Below are 17693 nucleotides of genomic sequence, written 5' to 3'. Positions count from 1 at the left end.
AAGAACAAGGAAAAATACAATCCATAAATGATGACCTTTCTGTAGAAATGGGCTTCTCTGGTAGCTCAGATGGTAAAGAATCCGCCTGCAACATGGGCGATCTGGAAGATCCCCTGGAGAAGGGAACCCCACTCCAGTACTCTTGCCCAGAGAATCCCATGGACAGAGGAGTCTGGCAGGCTACAGTCCATGGGGTCGCAAAGAGCTAAGAACTATATGCAGTAGGAGAAAAAACACTGACCTTGAGTTTATACAACCTGGATTTTATTTCTGATTTCCTGCAATTTGTAGTTGTGTGGCTTTGACCTTAACCTCTGGGTCTCAGTTCCCTCCTCTGTGAAATGAGGTTAGACCAGATCACATGTATAGTTTTTGCCAGCTCTAAAATTGTTTAGGGGTGCATCCTCCTGTTTCTTCATAGAGAACCCCATTCTGTGCTCTCTCTGTATCAATACATCACAAGAAATGACTAGTAATAAATTCAATGACCAACTAAGAAGCCCAAACAATGCTACTTTTATCAGAATTACACATTCCAAAATGTCTTAAACTCCTAGGCACCAAGACTCAGTTTAAATGATATTCTTATAAAGCACCAAACCCTCGGGTAAGCAGGCTCTACCACAGTTGTATTTGAGAAGGTGATAAGGTGTCCATCTCTACGTGTTTTAGCCTCTTCAAACTCCAAGTCTCTGAGGGCTTTACAGGGAATTTGTTAAATCAGAGTGAAAATGAAACAGAACTTCCCCAAATTTCGAAGGAATTATGTCTGTGTAAGGGGGAGAGATTAATTGCTGTTCCTAGGGAAAATCCCATGGACGGAGGAGCCTGGTAGGCTGCAGTCCATGGGGTCACTAAGAGTCGGACACGACTGAGCGACTTCACTTTCACTTTTCACTTTCATGCATTGGAGAAGGAAATGGCAACCCACTCCAGTGTTCTTGCCTGGAGAATCCCAGGGACGGGGGAGCCTGGTGGGCTGCCGTCTACGGGGTCGCACAGAGTCAGACACGACTGAAGCGACTTAGCAGGAGAAAATGACACTATACACTTTACATGAATATAGCAGAATCCAGATACTTTATAACATTGCTCCCACAATGTCCAGGATACATGCTTACATTACACAACTTACAAACAATCAGAAAAGAGTATGACTCATTCTCAAGAAAAAAACAACAGCAGAGATGATGAAATTAGCAGATAAGAATTTTAAAACAGATTTTACAACTATGCCCAATGATTCAAGGCAAAATGTTTATAATGAAAAGGTAATATATTTAATCAGAGAAAGAGAAACTGTAAGAAAATAAAATTTTAGAACTTTTAATAGAATGCCTGGAATTAAAATGTTTATTGAATGTATTTAACAGTAGAACAGAAGTGACAAAAGACAGAGGCAGAGAACATGAAAATAGAGAATCAATAATTATCTGACATGAACAATATAGATGAAATATTGAGAAAAAATTGACAAAACCTCAGGGATCTGTGGGACAATTACACATTGTCTGCTGCTGCTGCTGCTAAGTCGCTTCAGTCGTGTCTGACTCTGTGCAACCCCATAGACGGCAGCCCACCAGGCTCCCCCATCCCTGGGATTCTCCAGGCAAGAACACTGGAGTGGGTTGCCATTTCCTTCTCCAATGCATGAAAGTGAAAAGTGAAAGTGAAGTCGCTCAGTCGTGTCCAACTTTTAGCGACCCCATGGTCTGTAGCCCACCAGGCTTCTCCGTCCACGGGATTTTCCAGGCAAGAGTGCTGGAGTGGGGTGCCATTACCTTCTCCCATACTGTCTAATATACCATAAAAGTATATACTGCCTGTCTCCTACAAAAGAAATGTAAACCCTGGGAGGGCAGATAGCTTCATTTTTGCCATTTGTTATATTCCCAACATCTAAATCCTTGGAAAACACAGAGACTAAGCAAACCTCATTAGGGCTCTTGGCATACAAAGCTACAAAACATTCCTGAAACTTCACTCAAGCATCAATAGGTTATATGCTGACAACTTATTCCTCTTATTTCTAAAGTAACAGGAACGTATTCACCTTCTCTAATGAGCTCTCTTTATTCTGGATTTGTGAGAATCTAGCATTAGCTTGGGCATCCCAGGTGGCTCAGTAGTAAAGAATCTGCCTGCCAAGCAGGAGAAGCAGGTTCAATCCTTGGATCAGGAGAATTCACTGGAGAAGGGAATGGTTACCCACTCCAGTATTCTCGCTGGAGAATCCCATGGACAGAGGAGCCTGGTAGGCTACAGTCCACAGGGTCACAAAGAGTTGGACACAACTTAGCGACTAAACCACCACCAACAGCAGCACTTGCTTAGTAACATGTTTATTACACCAATGTTAAATTCCTCTACTGTATTTTTAGATCAAATGAGAGATAAAATGCACAATAATCTAAATATGATTGGGAGCTCCTGCTTCCTCCAGGCTTCACATTCTGCTCGAGACTGGGCTCCCAAGAGTAGACATGCTGACAAAACCCCCAGGAAAAAGGAGCCTACCAGAACTGGACAAAGAAGTATCACCTCCCTACAGGAGAGAGTTTAAAATGAACTCTCCTCTGTAAACAAATTAGCCAGCTGCTACTCGGTCTCTATTTCCTATTATCCAGACCTTCTCCAGGGCTGCCTGGAATGCCACAGCACGAAGGCACTGGGGACGAAACAGAGTTCCCTCATGGTGGGAGGAGAGGGGAGTCATGAGATCAGATCCTTTCTGAAGGATGCATCTCCCTACAAAGTCTGCCCTGCATGACAGCACCTTATGACTCCAGTCTGGGTAGGGGGATTTCCTTACACATACACACTATTCTCATCTCTACTTCGCAGTTCAGAGACTGGGATTTGAGGATTAAATACTTTCCCCAAACATCACATAACTTGAAAGTTAAAGTCAGTATTCAAACCCAGGTCCGTCTCCATACCTTACTGCTCCATCTCCCAAAATTAAATTTAGCTGCTACTAGAACAAATGGTCTAGAGTAATGGGAAAAGCAGTGATGGCTGACAGTAGGAGCCAGACAGAAAAGGGGAAAAAAGATGGTGAAGAGGGTACAAATCAGAGATATGAGGGAAACACGGAGAAATATATATGCAATAATAACTAAGGACAGGAATAATGTACAGTCCAAATGAAAGTCAAAGGGGAGATTCTCGTTTAATCTCTGCCAGGAACTGGCTGCATATCCACCAACAAATCGTGCAAGCTTTCCACGGCCTACGATGACTTTCACCTCTAAGGACATCTAAGATAAAGACATCTAGCCCTAAGCTTTTGAGTTAGGAAAAATTATTTCAGTCTTATAAACATTTGTAGAGTATCTGACACATAAAAGATGCTCAAGAAGCTATTCCTGACTGAACACGACTCATCCTTCTACGGTGAAGGCACCATGCTGGGGACACACGGTAAGCAGCATGGTCTGGGCACTCCAGCAGTAAGAACTAGTTTCTACATAAACAAATTATAGACTGCTAGAACTGATTGATGGATGCGGCTGAGTGTCCTGGGATATAAATACCTGGGCCTGAACAATAGACAAAGCACTTTTTGGAGAGTAAGCCTGAGTTCTATGGTTTCATTTGGTTCTATAGTCGGAAAGATTGAAGGTAAAAGGAGACAAGGGCGAGAGAGGATGAGATGGTTAGAGAGCATCACCAACTCAAAGGACATAAACTTGAACAAACTCTGGAAGACAGTGGAGGACAGGGAAGCCTGGCGTGCTGCAGTTCATGGGGTCGCAGAGTCCGACACAACTGAGCGACTGAACACGTGGGAAAAGACCAAGCGAGGGGAAACCGGATTCTAGATACATAAACTTTCACCTTAATCATTATGAAGAAAAGGAGAATAAAAGTGAAAAGGCATGGACATGTATATCACTATTACGATACATAATTATGTTGATGGATGTGATACATGAAAAAAGCTTAAAATATATTCTTCTGTCCCACTTAAGGATTTTTTCCCCCAAATCTTAGTTTTCTGACTTATTTTTAGTAATATCTATGATTATTCAGGCAAGTGGTTCTGTTTTTCTTGCTCTAGGTACTTCATTTACTGAAAAACTTCTCAAATATGGAAGTTATTTATTACAGAGTAGCCACGCTAAGGTTTAAAGATATGCAAGTTACCATTCAAATTGGGTATTTGTTCCTTGAAAACTATATGTATTTTTCCGCATGCAAAGTTCATAATGATCAGAATTTCTAAGAACAAAGTTCTGTCTTTACCAAAGCCTGCCTTGATAGGGACAAGTGGAAAATTACTTATATAAACCAAAATCGAAAAAACAACCTTATTTCTAATTACACTGTACCACCCTTATCACACTGAAAAATGAGTGAAATTCTGTCACTAAAGAGGAAACCCTACCTAATAGTGGTTTGAAGCCAAATCCCTTTGAAGACTAATAATTTCACTGACAAGAAAAAGGTAAGATATACACTAAAACCCCTCGGTATACCTTTTTTTAAAGCACTTGATGCAAAGAGCCAATTCACTGCGAAAGACCCTGATGCTGGAAAAGATGAGGGCAAAAGGAGAAGGGGGCAGCAGAGGATGAGATGGTTAGATAGATGGCATCACCAGTTCAATGGACATGAATTTGAGCAAACTCCAGGAGATAGTGAAGGACAGGGAAGCCTGGGGTGCTCAGTCCACGGGGTTGCAAAGAGTCGGACACAACTTAGCAACTAAACAACAACAAGGTGGAAAAGGCCATATAAGTTCCCAACCCAGGGACCAAACCCTGGGAAACCAAGGTCTCCCGCATCGTGGTAGTGGTAGTGGTACTGGTAGTAGAGCTGTGAGGGAAGCCCATATAAGTTCTCAACACCAGGTCAATTCACAGGTGCCTGGGGACACTGGTAGGAACCTTCAGTAAGACATCAGAGTATCAAGACTTAAAAAGTAAACCCACTTTCAAAAGGTCAATATTAAATGGAACAAGTTTTGAAAGAAGCTTAATATACTTCCTGCATTCTGAACATGTTGTACAGTTTTCTTATGAAAAGAATAACACTTTCAAGCCAAGCAAGCTATTTACACATTCAACACACCACTATGTTCCTTAGAGTTGTAGCTCAAACTACCGCACAACTGCACTCATCTCACATGCTAGTAATGCTCAAAATTCTCCAAGCCAGGCTTCAGCAATACATGAACAGTGAACTTCCATATATTCAAGCTAGTCTTAGAAAAGGCAGAGGAACCAGAGGTCAAATTGCCAACGTCCGCTGGATCATGGAAAAAGCAAGAGAGTTCCAGAAAAACATCTACTTCTGCTTTATTAACTATACCAAAGCCTTTGATTGTGTGGATCACAACAAACTGGACAATTCTTCAAGAGATGGGAATACCAGACCACCTGACCTGCCTCTTGAGAAACCTGTATACAGGTCAGGAAGCAACAGTTAGAACTGGACATGGAACAACAGACTGGTTCCAAATAGGAAAAGGAGTACGTCAAGGCTGTATATTGTCACCCTGCTTATTTAACTTATATGCAGAGTACATCGTGAGAAATGTTGGACTGGATGAAGCACAAGCTGGAATCAAGATTGCTGGGAGAAATATCAATAACCTCAGATACGCAGATGACACCACCCTTACGGCAGAAAGTGAAGAGGAACTAAAAAGCCTCTTGATGAAAGTGAAAGAGGAGAGTGAAAAAGTTGGCTTAAAGCTCAACATTCAGAAAACGAAGATCATGGCATCCAGTCCCATCACTTCATAGGAATTAGATGGGGAAACAATGGAAACAGTGTCAGACTTTATTTTGGGGGGTTCCAAAATCACTGCAGATGGTGACTGCAGCCATGAAATTCAAAGACGCTTACTCCCTGGAAGGAAAGTTATGACCAAGCTAGATAGCATATTCAAAAGCAGAGACATTACTTTGCCAACAAAGGTCCGTCTAGTCAAGGCTATGGTTTTTCCAGTAATCATGTATAGATGTGAGAGTTGGACTGTGAAGAAAGCTGAGCACCGAAGAATTGATGCTTTTGAACTGTGGTGTTGGAGAAGACTCTTGAGAGTCCCTTGGACTGCAAGGAGATCCAACCAGTCCATTCTAAAGGAGATCAGCCCTGGGATTTCTTTGGAAGGAATGATGCTAAAGCTGAAACTCCAGGACTTTGGCCACCTCATGTGAAGAGTTGACTCATTGGAAAAGACTCTGATGCTGGTAGAGATTGGGGGCAGGAGGAGAAGGGGACGACAGAGGATGAGATGGCTGGATGGCATCACTGACTCGATGGACGTGAGCCTGAGTGAACTCCGGGAGTTGGTGATGGACAGGGAGGCCTGGCGTGCTGCGATTCATGGGGTTGCAAAGAGTCAGACACGACTGAGCGACTAATCTGATCTGATCTGATCCTCAAATAGTGAAACATATAATTGGAAAATCTTACAAACTACTCGAATACAAACCCCACAGTACACTTGGCTTATAAAAATGACTCTTGAATACTTGGGAGTGACTGTCCTCTACAGCACCTTTCCCACAATACTGTCTTTAAAAAAGGTTTTGCTCCAGGATCTGACTTGCTTAGGTTTAACCATGGCACCCCACTCCAGCCTCTTGCCTGGAAAATCCCATGGATGGAAGAGCCTGGTAGGCTGCAGTCCATGGGGTCACAAAGAGTCAGACATGACTGAGCAACTTTACTTTTACTTTTCACTTTCATGCACTGGAGAAGGAAATGGCAACCCACTCCAGTGTTCTTGCCTGGAGAATCCCAGGGACAGGGGAGCCTGGTGGGCTGCCGTCGATGGGGTCGCACAGAGTCGGACATGACTGAAGTGACTTAGCAGCAGCAGCAAGAGCTTTAAGATTATTTTAACATCAAATGAATAATTTGAGGGAAGGAAGTTGAGGAGATATTCTAGTTTGTAATATATCTTTATGTAACTACAACTTAATACCTTAAAATAGTCATCTACACAGAAACAGCACAACATAAAAGGATGGTATCTTACACTGCCGTCTTGAAACCACAATGTTCCTGTGGACACTCCCCTTCCTTCACTCCACTGGCAAACCTGCAACGTTGAACTAATTCAGTGATACGACTCTTTAAACATGCAATTCTAAAATCCACCTGGAACTCATAATCTTCAATGCCTCAGGTGTTTCAGACTCTGACATAGACAATCTTGAACTAAGTCGTGGCTACCTTTATCACAGTAATAGATAATCTTGAGCTAAACTGCAACTACTTTCATCACAATAATAGATTTATATGTGAATGGAAGCACAGCAGTAAGACAAACAAAAGCCTTTTTAAAAAATAAACCACCATCAGTGTCTATGGAAATTGAATTCAATGTCAGCTTACAACTAATTACACTCAACCTACTACAGACAAATAGTACAGTTTCAAAGAAGTACTCTAAGTGTACAGGTACGTACACACATATCACACATGTGGGCAGATACACACACAAGGCTTACATATCATTACAGTCATATATGTCATATACATACATTATATTTTTATATACAAATATTATATGTACAAAATATATTTTTGAACTCTATCAACAAACATATTATATACGTACACAAGTTATATATGGTCCATATACCTTATTCTAACTTTATCCTGTATGTTAAGTGCATGAAACTTTATAGTTTTTTTCTGAAACTGAAAATGCGGTTTTCCGTATACTAATTTACTGGACCAGGAGAATAAGAGTTAAAATACTTAATATTTCTCTCACAAACGTATAGCACAAATACTATCTTTAGGGTCTATCACAGTTTACTTCCACCAAATAAACCAAAGATCAAGCATACATCACAGATAAGAGAAGAGAGAAGTTGATTTATTTTAAACTTTGCAAACTTCAGAGATGGTTAAGCACTCTACCGCCTTCAACATTCATGGAAGCTTACTTCTCATACGGATGTTATTACAATCAATCTACCACTAAAGTAATTTAAATGAAACTACGTCCAATGGCAAAGACACACTTGCTGGCACTTGTTTTAATAAGAAAAAACAATACTCTTATTTCTTGTTTTCTTACCCTCAGTCTCATCTGCACAACTTTAGTAAGTTGTTGTCTAAAAACAAAATTTCTAAGACTTTTTTCTTCCTTCTATTCTTGCTCTACCAAAATATATTAAATTTCCGTATTTACTTTAAAAGTAAACACTTCCATAATTCTATACCTAAAGAGAACACACTGATAAGACTACAGTGAGGGGGACGCCCTCCATCCCCTTTCTGATGTCCATGTCAGAAGCCTCTCTGTCCCTTTGCATACTTTAATAAAACTCTGCTACACACACACACACAAAGAGAACACACACTTATTACAGCTAGACTCTTAAAATATAATGTACCATACTATCCAGAAAATAAAATCTATCAGAACAGGGTTGTGTAACCAAGCAAAATTTTATAACCTCCTAGAGGTAATTCTTATTTCCTTCTGGAACCCAGTGATTTCCATAAGTATATTAAGAAATATTTTTATATTTTCCAGTGGCCTTTTACATTCTAAACATTTACCATCCTCTGACAGGCCTCTCACTCTTCAATAGTACAAATAATTCTCTAAATTTGGACACATATCTGTTAACAATATGTGTACAATGGGGGGAAAGCACACCTCAAAATACATGCCACAATAAAACCAAGATTCAAGGTTAAACACTCTAAATACTGCATGTTGGATCAAGGGTTAAGCTATTCCTAAGAAATGACAATCATTAATTACTTAAAAAATGACAAAGTCCAGATTTCCCATAATACAAATTCTACCATCCTGTGCTTAAATTTTATAATGTAAGCTGTTCAAATATAAAATAGTAAAGACTGACAGTTTATATGAGAGACATTTTATCAATTCAATGTTTCTTATGTGCTTAGTTACTCAGTCATGTCCGACTCTTTGCGACCCCTTGGACTGCAGCCCACCAGGCTCCCCTGTCCATGGGGATTCTCCAGGCAAGAATACTGGAGTGGGTTCCTATGCCCTCCTCCAGGGGTCTTCCCAACCCAGGTCTCCCACACTGCAGGCAAATTCTTTACTGAGCCACCAGAGAGGCCCGATGTTACTTATAAACCCATATTTTTCTGCATCCTTTAAGACTGTGCTCCACCATATAAATGGCCGAAATATGAATTACATGGCACATGACAGGAAGTGTGGTGAATGGATTTCAATTCATTACGCTCAGCAATGTGCGGGCTTTTTTGGTGGCTCAGACTATAAATTATCTGCCTGCAACGCAGGAGACCGAGGTTCCATCCCTGGGTCAGGAAGATCCCCTGGAGAAAAAAATGGCAACCCCACTCCAGTATTCTTGCCTGGAAAATCCCATGGACGGAGGAGCCTGGTGGGCTACAGTCCATGGGGTCGCAAAGAGTCAGATACAACTGAGCGAGTTCACTTTCTTAGCAATGTGCTGTTATACAAAAAGGCAGCAATATTTTAGAATTTTAATGAAATACAAAAATGTGTTAAAGGCTTTATGTATAAAGCATAAGCAACTTTAAACCAACTATCTCTAACTCTTAGAGAACACTCAAGTGTCATTCATCTGAACTAAACAGACCAAGCAAAATATCCTGTGATTCCTATGTTCTCCTCAATGTCGAAATGGGTGGATAAATTTAAAGCCTGTTCTCTCAAGAGTTGCTTTATAGGCAATTTTCTCCCAGTATCAAGGTCTGCAATTTCCATTTGGCTGTCAGTCTGCGATTAAATTCATCACCTTTATTATAAAAATGTGCTTTACTCCATGGCCTGCTGCACAAGAACTGTAAGGAAAACATTTTTCACTGCTAACAGCGAATTCATCCTAAGGCAACCACCACAGCCCCATAGACACTAGCGCCCTCAACCAGGTGCAGTAGCCTGTCACTCACGAAGGATGCAAAATAGCCGTGTAACCCACAAAAACAGCACGATTCTACAGAAATGCCATGGTTTCAGTTTTTAAAGTAAAAGGCAACCGATTTCCTAACTTTTACAATCAATGGTATTGCAAAAATTAACCACAAAAGTCAATATACAGAATATTTTCAAATTCCAATACAGAGACAAAATGGTTTTTTAAGTGTTGGATAATTAAGTATCTATCTTTACCCTATCATTTAAAAGTTCATGGTTTGTATTGTAGTTTAACTTCCACTATCTGGGCAAATAACCAATGGTCAGAGATAATTTATAAGATATATCTATTTACAAAACACTTCTATCTAACTTTACCTTCTTAATAAGTCACAACATAAACTTCAAAGGAAAAAAATAAAAATGTTTCCAAAATAATGGCATTACAATTACCATGTCATATTTAGGACAACAATACTACTCACTTGTGAGATTTAAATTTTTTTTAAATATTACCTATAAAACTAACATTTACAAACTTGGCCTGTACACCAAAAGTTCAGAAATTTCTTATTTTCAAGTTAATTTGACAGTATTCATTTTAGAATTTACAGGGAAAAAACAGAACTCAATTTCACATTAAGTGAAGCTTGTAGTAAGAGAGATTATCAGATCATACGTACTGAACCTGGCTTTCAGGTGGCTCAGTGGTGGGGACATAACTGCATCTGCCAAAGCAGGAGATGTAAGAGACCCGGGTTCAATCCCTGGGTCAGAAAGATCCCCTGGAGGAGGGCCTGGCAACCCACTCCAGTATTCTTGCCTGGAGAATTCCATGGACAGAGGAGCCTGGCAGAGACTACAGCCCATGGGGTCACAATGAATTGGACAGGACTGAGCAAACTAGCGCACACACACACACAATGTGAACCTAGAAAAAATTTTCATTTTCCTGCTAGGAAACGTGGTCCCTTTCCATCTTAACCTGTGCGTACCTTTGCCTCAGCAGTTAAAGCGTTGTACTGCACTTCTCAGTTCATGTCTATCTCCATTCCATTGTATGTCTCCTTAAAAACTGGACTATGTCTTATTCATCTTTGTATCTCCAGCAAAGTACTACATTTTTTTTTAAGTGTACTGAAAACTAAATTACAGCAGGAGTCAACTTAAGTTTTCCTAAAATCACACAGATAACAATCCACTAAATTTATAGTATTAGTCAAAACCAGTATCTCTTTAATGGAATAGAACACAAAAATACTACTTTATACCACAGGTAATAAAAATTATTTCATGACGCTTTCATTTCAGTTATTATATAAATATATACGTATGTGTACGTAACAAAGTATGTCTCTTTTTAGGAAACATTTAAAAATTTAAGATATATACCTTTTCTGGTTCATATTTATACCATTTGTTCTGGTTCACTTTTATACTGTCAGGCTATATATACTTGCTATTCAACAAATAACGTTAACAATCAAAAGAGACTCAATTTACAAAGTGAAAGATTTTAACTTCTCACACCCCCTACCACTCTGTAAAATAAACAAAACTGACCCTTGAACAGAGAGATGAGTAAGCCAGTATTAGCCTACGTTGGCCCTCCACATCCAGTTTCTCCACAACTGTGGATTCAGTCACCCATGGACTTCGCCATACTGTAGTATCTACTGTTGAAAAATGTCCACGTAAATGTCCCGTGGAATTCACAACTGTATCGCTCAAGGGACAACTGTACATTTTCCTATAACCTAGACAGAAGCCTAGGATTTTCTAGCTCAGATCTTACTTTCACCTTCCTTCATTACCAGCATTCTCTAACTGATCCATTTATCCATCCCTCTACTGGCTTACCCTTTAGGTCTTTAACTTAAGACAAAGTTTCTTACAGACACCTCTTTTAACCTCTACAGAACATCAATGCAAAGGCTCTTAAGTATTAGCATAGCAATGACAGCGAATCTGAACTGAGTATTCAGAACATACCACATGGCTTTCTCACTTTCCCTTATCTCTATCTTGGACTTTATCACATTGTTCAAAAGACACATGATCTATAATGAAAGGCGGGGTGGGGGGAACAGCGAGGGGGAATAACTTTAACAAATGACTTTAAAAGATTTGTATAAAATATGGACAGTGAAAGTTCTTATGGAAATACACATTAAACTGTTCCCAGACCGAGGTTCAGCCTGCAAGAAAATGCTGAAGGAGACTACAACAAACAAGAGAACCTTCTGACTTAACATCAGTTTAATGACAACAACACTGTCTGTGAGATGCTTAGCTTTACTCTTTAGAGGAAAAACTAAAACACAGTAGGCAGATATTTCAGGTACTAAAATAAAATTTAAAATAATTAAGACTACTCACATCAGAAGGGAGTCACCTTATGCAAATTATCAGTCCTGATATAATTCTCCATGGAGGGGATCAGGCCCAAAAGTACCTTCTGGCCAGTAATATAACTTAACATAACTTAGAGAGATATACTTCTGCCGCAAGAGCCAAATGAGCTATCACTTCTGAAACTAGTAGTTTCTAGTCTGTCAAATGTCTTCATATCCTTTAATGAAATGTATTTACATACTATACTATGAAAAGATGGAACTGTGATCTCTAATATTCATTTCAGCTTTAAAATCTGAATAATAGTGTTTTTCTTTGAACAAGGACAAACTTTTTTAAATAAAAATCCTTCAGGCCTTCCAAGTGAAATCCAACCCTTGTATTTCCCCCTTTTGAAAGGCTGCTGCAAACTATAAATGTCATCAAAACGTCATTTTTATAAGACTGAGTAACTACTGAAACAACAGAGCGAGCGACCATCTTATACGCGTAAATTAAACCTGAAGTCCCGGAAAACACTCAACAGGTTACTGATTCACAGACCTCAAAAAACTGTTACATCACTGCATCTCAATGTTCATTAAACAATCCAAGTATTTTTCTTTTCAAAATGTAACACTTCTTCTTCACCTTAAAATTCAATAGTTTCCAAATTTAAAAATTTTACACTTGAGCCAGTCTTATAGTAGTACACCACCGTATTTCTATATGCATATCTATTTCAAAACATGTTTTACTCTGTTATTTAAATTGTCAAAATTCTGTTTTTACTTTCAGGACTTTAGTTTTTTTAAATACCATATCTACATTGTTACTGAAGTAACATACATTGATTCAAATAAAATTCACTATTGAAACCCTCTGTCTCAGTTGTTATATAAAGCCAGAAAGGACACTTTTCTTGCTTCAAGATGGAATCTGAAATAGTCCCAAACTGAATGAAGTTTAACTGTCTTTTCAAAGGGTACTTTGATCTGACTTGAATCAGCATTCTCATTCAAAATCAAGATTCCCAAACAATTATTATGTAAACTTTCCTCTCTCCAGATACACAGGTCTTTATAATCCTCTTTCTAGTATTTCCCATAATATATCCTCAGACCGTTTGTTCCAAGAAGAAAAAAAAAAAAACATTCTTTTACCCAATTTCAGAAAATTCTTGGTTGCAGGTCCTGTATATTTAATGTATCAACACATACTGAATTCACAAAAGAATATGTAGCACTTCTTCGACTACAGAACCCTTCTATTCTCAGACCACCTGAAGAAGCCAGCATTACAAGAAACAGGCCTCAAAAACACTTTCCTAAAGCCTCTCACAAACCACAATTAAATTAACATATCTTCCACATCTCCCCTCCAACATGAGAGTGCAATCTCTCAAGCCATTACAGCCAAGCAAACGGAGACGAATGAAAACCAGACGTAAGGGAAGCCCCTACCACACAGGCAGACCAAGACAGGCTAGCAACTCACCTTTAGCACACAGCTGAAACTCACCATTCTAGAAGCCACACATTCACTAATCCAGATGTCCTTCTCCTCCCTGCACCTAACCCTAAAACAATAACCAACAGACATACACACAGTAACTAAAAGGCATCATAATAGAAGGGTAAGTAAATCCAAATGAAACAAAACAAAAAGCCAAAGCAGGTGTGCACAGATTAAAAAAAGAAGTGGCAAAAAACCACAGAACACACAAGAGAAGACTATACACATGGGCATCAACAGATGGTCAATACTGAAATCAGACTAATTATATTCTTTGTAGCCAAAGATGGAGAAGCTCTATACAGTCAGCAAAAACAAGACCAGGAGCTGACTGTGGCTCAGATCATGAACTCCTTATTGCCAAATTCAGACTTAAATTGAAGAAAGTAGGGAAAACCACTAAACCATTCAGATATCACTTAAATCAAATCCCTTATGATTATACAGTGGAAGTGAGAAATAGATTCAAGGGATTAGATCTGATAGACATAGAGTGCCTGAAGAATGATGGACAGAGAGGTTCATGACATTGTACAGGAGGCAGCGATCAAGACCATCCCCAAGAAAAAGAAAGGCAAAATGGTTGTCTGAGGAGGCCTTACAAAAAAATACTTACGAAAAGAAAAGAAGCAAAAGGCAAAGGAGAAAAGGAAAAATATACCTATTTGAATGCAGAGTTCCAAAGACTAACAAGGAGAGATAAGAAAGCCTTCCTCCATGATCAATGCAAAGAAATAGAGGAAAACAATAGAAAGGGAAAGCCTAGAGATCTCTTCAAGAAAATTAGAGATACCAAGGGAACATTTCATGCAAAGATGAGCACACTCAAGGTCAGAAATGGTATGGACCTAACAGAAGCAAGAGATACTGAGAGGTGGCAACAATACACAGAAGAACTCTACAAAAAAAATCTTCGTGACCCAGATAACGACAAGAGTGTGATCACTCACCTAGAGCCAGACATGCTAGAAAGCGAAGTCAAGTGGGCCTTAGTAAGCATCACTACAAACAAAGCTAGTGGAAATGATGGAATTCCAGCTGAGCTATTTCAAACCCTAAAAGATGATGCTGTGAAAGTGCTGCACTCAATATGCCAGAAAAATTTGGAAAACTCAGCAATGGTCCAGGACTGGAAAAAGTCAGTTTTCATTCCAATCCCAAAGAAAGGCAATTCCAAAGAATGTTCAAACTACTGCACAATTGTACTCATCTCACACACTAGCAAAGTGATGCTCAAAATTCTCCAAGCCAGGCTTCAATAGTACACAAACTATGAACTTCCAGATGTTCAAGCTGGATTTAGAAAAGGCAGACGAACCTGAGATAAAATAGCCAACATCCGCTGGATCATTGAAAAAGTAACCAAGTTCCAGAAAAACATCTACTTCTGCTTTATTGATTATGCCAAAGCCTTTGACTATGTGGATCACAACAAACTGTGGAAAATTCTTAAAGAGATGGGAATACCAGACCACCTGAACTGCCTCCTGAAAAATCTGTATGCAGGTCAAGAAGCAACAGTTAGAACTGGACATGGAACAACAGACTGGTTCCAAATTGGGAAAAGAGTACGTCAAGGCTGTGTATTGTCACCCTGCTTATTTAACTTATATGCAGAGTACATCATGAGAAATGTTGGGCTGGATGAAGCACAAGCTGGAATCAAGATTGCTTGAAGAAATATCAATAAATTCAGATATGCAGATGACAACACCCTTAGCGCAGAAAGTGAAGAGGAACTAAAGTGCCTCTTGATGACAGTGAAAGTGGAGAGTGAAAAAGCTGGCTTAAAACTCAACATTCAAAAAACTAAGATCATGGCATCCAGTCCCATCACTTCATGGCAAATAGATGGGGAAACAGTGGCTGACTTTATTTTTCTGAGCTCCAAAATCACTGCAGATGGTGACTGCAGCCATGAAATTCAAAGACGCTTGCTCTTTGGAAGAAAAGCTGTGACCAACCTAGACAGCATATTAAAAAGCAAAGACATTACTTTGTCAACAAACGTCCATCTAGTCAAAGCTATGGTTTTTCCAGTAGTCACGTATGGATGTGAGAGTTGGACTACAAAGAAAGCTGAGTGCCGAAGAATTGATGCTTTTGAACTGTGGTGTTGGAGAAGACTCTTGAGAGTGCCTTGGACTGCAGAGAGATCAAACCAGTCAATCCTGAAGGAAATCAGTCCTGAACAGTCATTGGAAGGACTGATGCTGAAGCTGAAACTCCAATACTTTGGCCACCTGATGAGAAGAATTGACTCATCTGAAAAGACCCTGATGCTGAGGAAAGATTGAAGGCAGGAGGAGAAGGAGACAACAGAAGATGAGATGGTCGGATGGCATCACTGACTCCATGCACATGAGTCTGAGTAAGCTCCGAGAACTGGTGATGGTCAGGGAAACCTGGTGTGCTGCAGTCCACGGGGTTGCAAAGACACAACTGAGTGACTGAACTGAAGTGGCAAAATACTGGAATAGGGGTGGGAAAGGGGTAAATTCAAGAATATGAAAACATGCAGCAAGCATAGCAATCTATCACATTAATACACACTGAACATAAATACGGAGACATATGAAAGAGAAGAAAAAATCCTAAGAGTAAGATATAAAAGGAAAAACCCTTAAATGGGTCTCTCACTATCAACAGGACAGAAGCTAAACACTAAGTGAAGTCGCTCAGTTGTGTCCAGCTCTTTGCAACCCCATGGACTGTTGCCTCTGTCCATGGGATTTTCCAGGCAAGAATACTGGAGTGGGTTACCATTTCCTTCTCCAGGGGATCTTCCCGACCCAGGGATCAAACCCGGGTCTCCAGCATTGGAGGCAGACGCTATAACCTCTGAGCCACCAGGGAAGCCCCTTCACTATCAACAGGACAGAAGCTAAACTCCAGGCACTTAAGCTTATCTACAGTGGAGAAGTGATCCTACTTGGCATGTCCTAGCTACCTCTTTAACAACAGTCTTTAGTCTTCTCTTGTTTATATGACTTTATATTATTTTTTTTTTAAGGTGGGGGAGATGGGCTGTGAGGCTTACAGGATCTTAGTTCCCTAAGCAGGGATCAATCCCACGCTCCCTGAAGTGGAAGGACAAAGTCTTAACCACTGGACGGCTGCGGAAGTTCCAATTTTATTACTTTTATTTCATGCTACCTACCCTACAAAGGGGCTTCTCTTGTGGCTCAGCTGGTAAAGAATCCGCCTGCAATGTGGGAGACCTGGGTTCATTCCCTGGGTTAGGAAGATCCTGTGGAGAAAGGAAAGGCTATCCATTCCAGTATTCTGGCCTGGAGAATTCCATGGACTCTATAGTCCATGGGGTCACAAAGAATAAGACACGACTGAACGACTCTCATCAATATGTGAACCGTGAACTTCCTGATGTTCAAGCTGGTTTTAGAAAAGGCAGAGGAACCAGAGATCAAATTGCCAACATCCGCTGGATCATGGAAAAAGCAAGAGAGTTCCAGAAAAACATCTATTTCTGCTTTATTGACTATGCCAAAGCCTTTGACTGTGTGGATCACAATAAACAGTGGAAAATTCTTCAAGAGATGGGAATACCAGACCACCTGATCTGCCTCTTGAGAAATCTGTATGCAGGTCAGGAAGCAACAGTTAGAACTGGACATGGAACAACAGACTGGTTCCAAATAGGAAAAGGAGTTCATCAAGGCTATATATTGTCACCCTGTTTATTTAACTTATATGCAGAGTACATCATGAGAAACGGTGGGCTGGAAGAAGCACAAACTGGAATCAAGATTGCTGGGAGAAATATCAATAACCTCAGATATGCAGACGACACCACCCTTATGGCAGAAAGTGAAGAGGAACTCAAAAGCCTCTCGATGAAAGTGAAAGTGGAGAGTGAAAGAGTGGGCTTAAAGCTCAACATTCAGAAAACGAAGATCATGGCATCTGGTCCCATCACTTCATGGGAAATAGATGGGGAAACAGTGGAAACTGTCAGACT

At 39.9% G+C, this 17693-nt stretch overlaps 1 protein-coding gene across 1 annotated transcript in view; it reads right to left on the bottom strand.

Moving 5' to 3' along the window:
* QKI (QKI, KH domain containing, RNA binding) overlaps positions 1-17693 on the bottom strand; it is a 158983-nt gene that overhangs the window by 126831 nt on the left and 14459 nt on the right. Inside the window, exon 3 of the mRNA XM_010836742.1 lies at positions 11858-11925. Coding sequence (XP_010835044.1) covers positions 11858-11925 — 68 coding nt within the window. The remainder of the gene's footprint in view (positions 1-11857; positions 11926-17693) is intronic.

The sequence above is a fragment of the Bison bison genome, unplaced genomic scaffold, assembly GCF_000754665.1.
Source record: "Bison bison bison isolate TAMUID 2011002044 unplaced genomic scaffold, Bison_UMD1.0 scf7180017864065, whole genome shotgun sequence".
In the NCBI taxonomy this organism is placed as follows: domain Eukaryota; kingdom Metazoa; phylum Chordata; class Mammalia; order Artiodactyla; family Bovidae; genus Bison; species Bison bison.
Note: the sequence above shows the minus strand (reverse complement) of the source record. Positions and strands in the feature narration are given on the sequence as shown.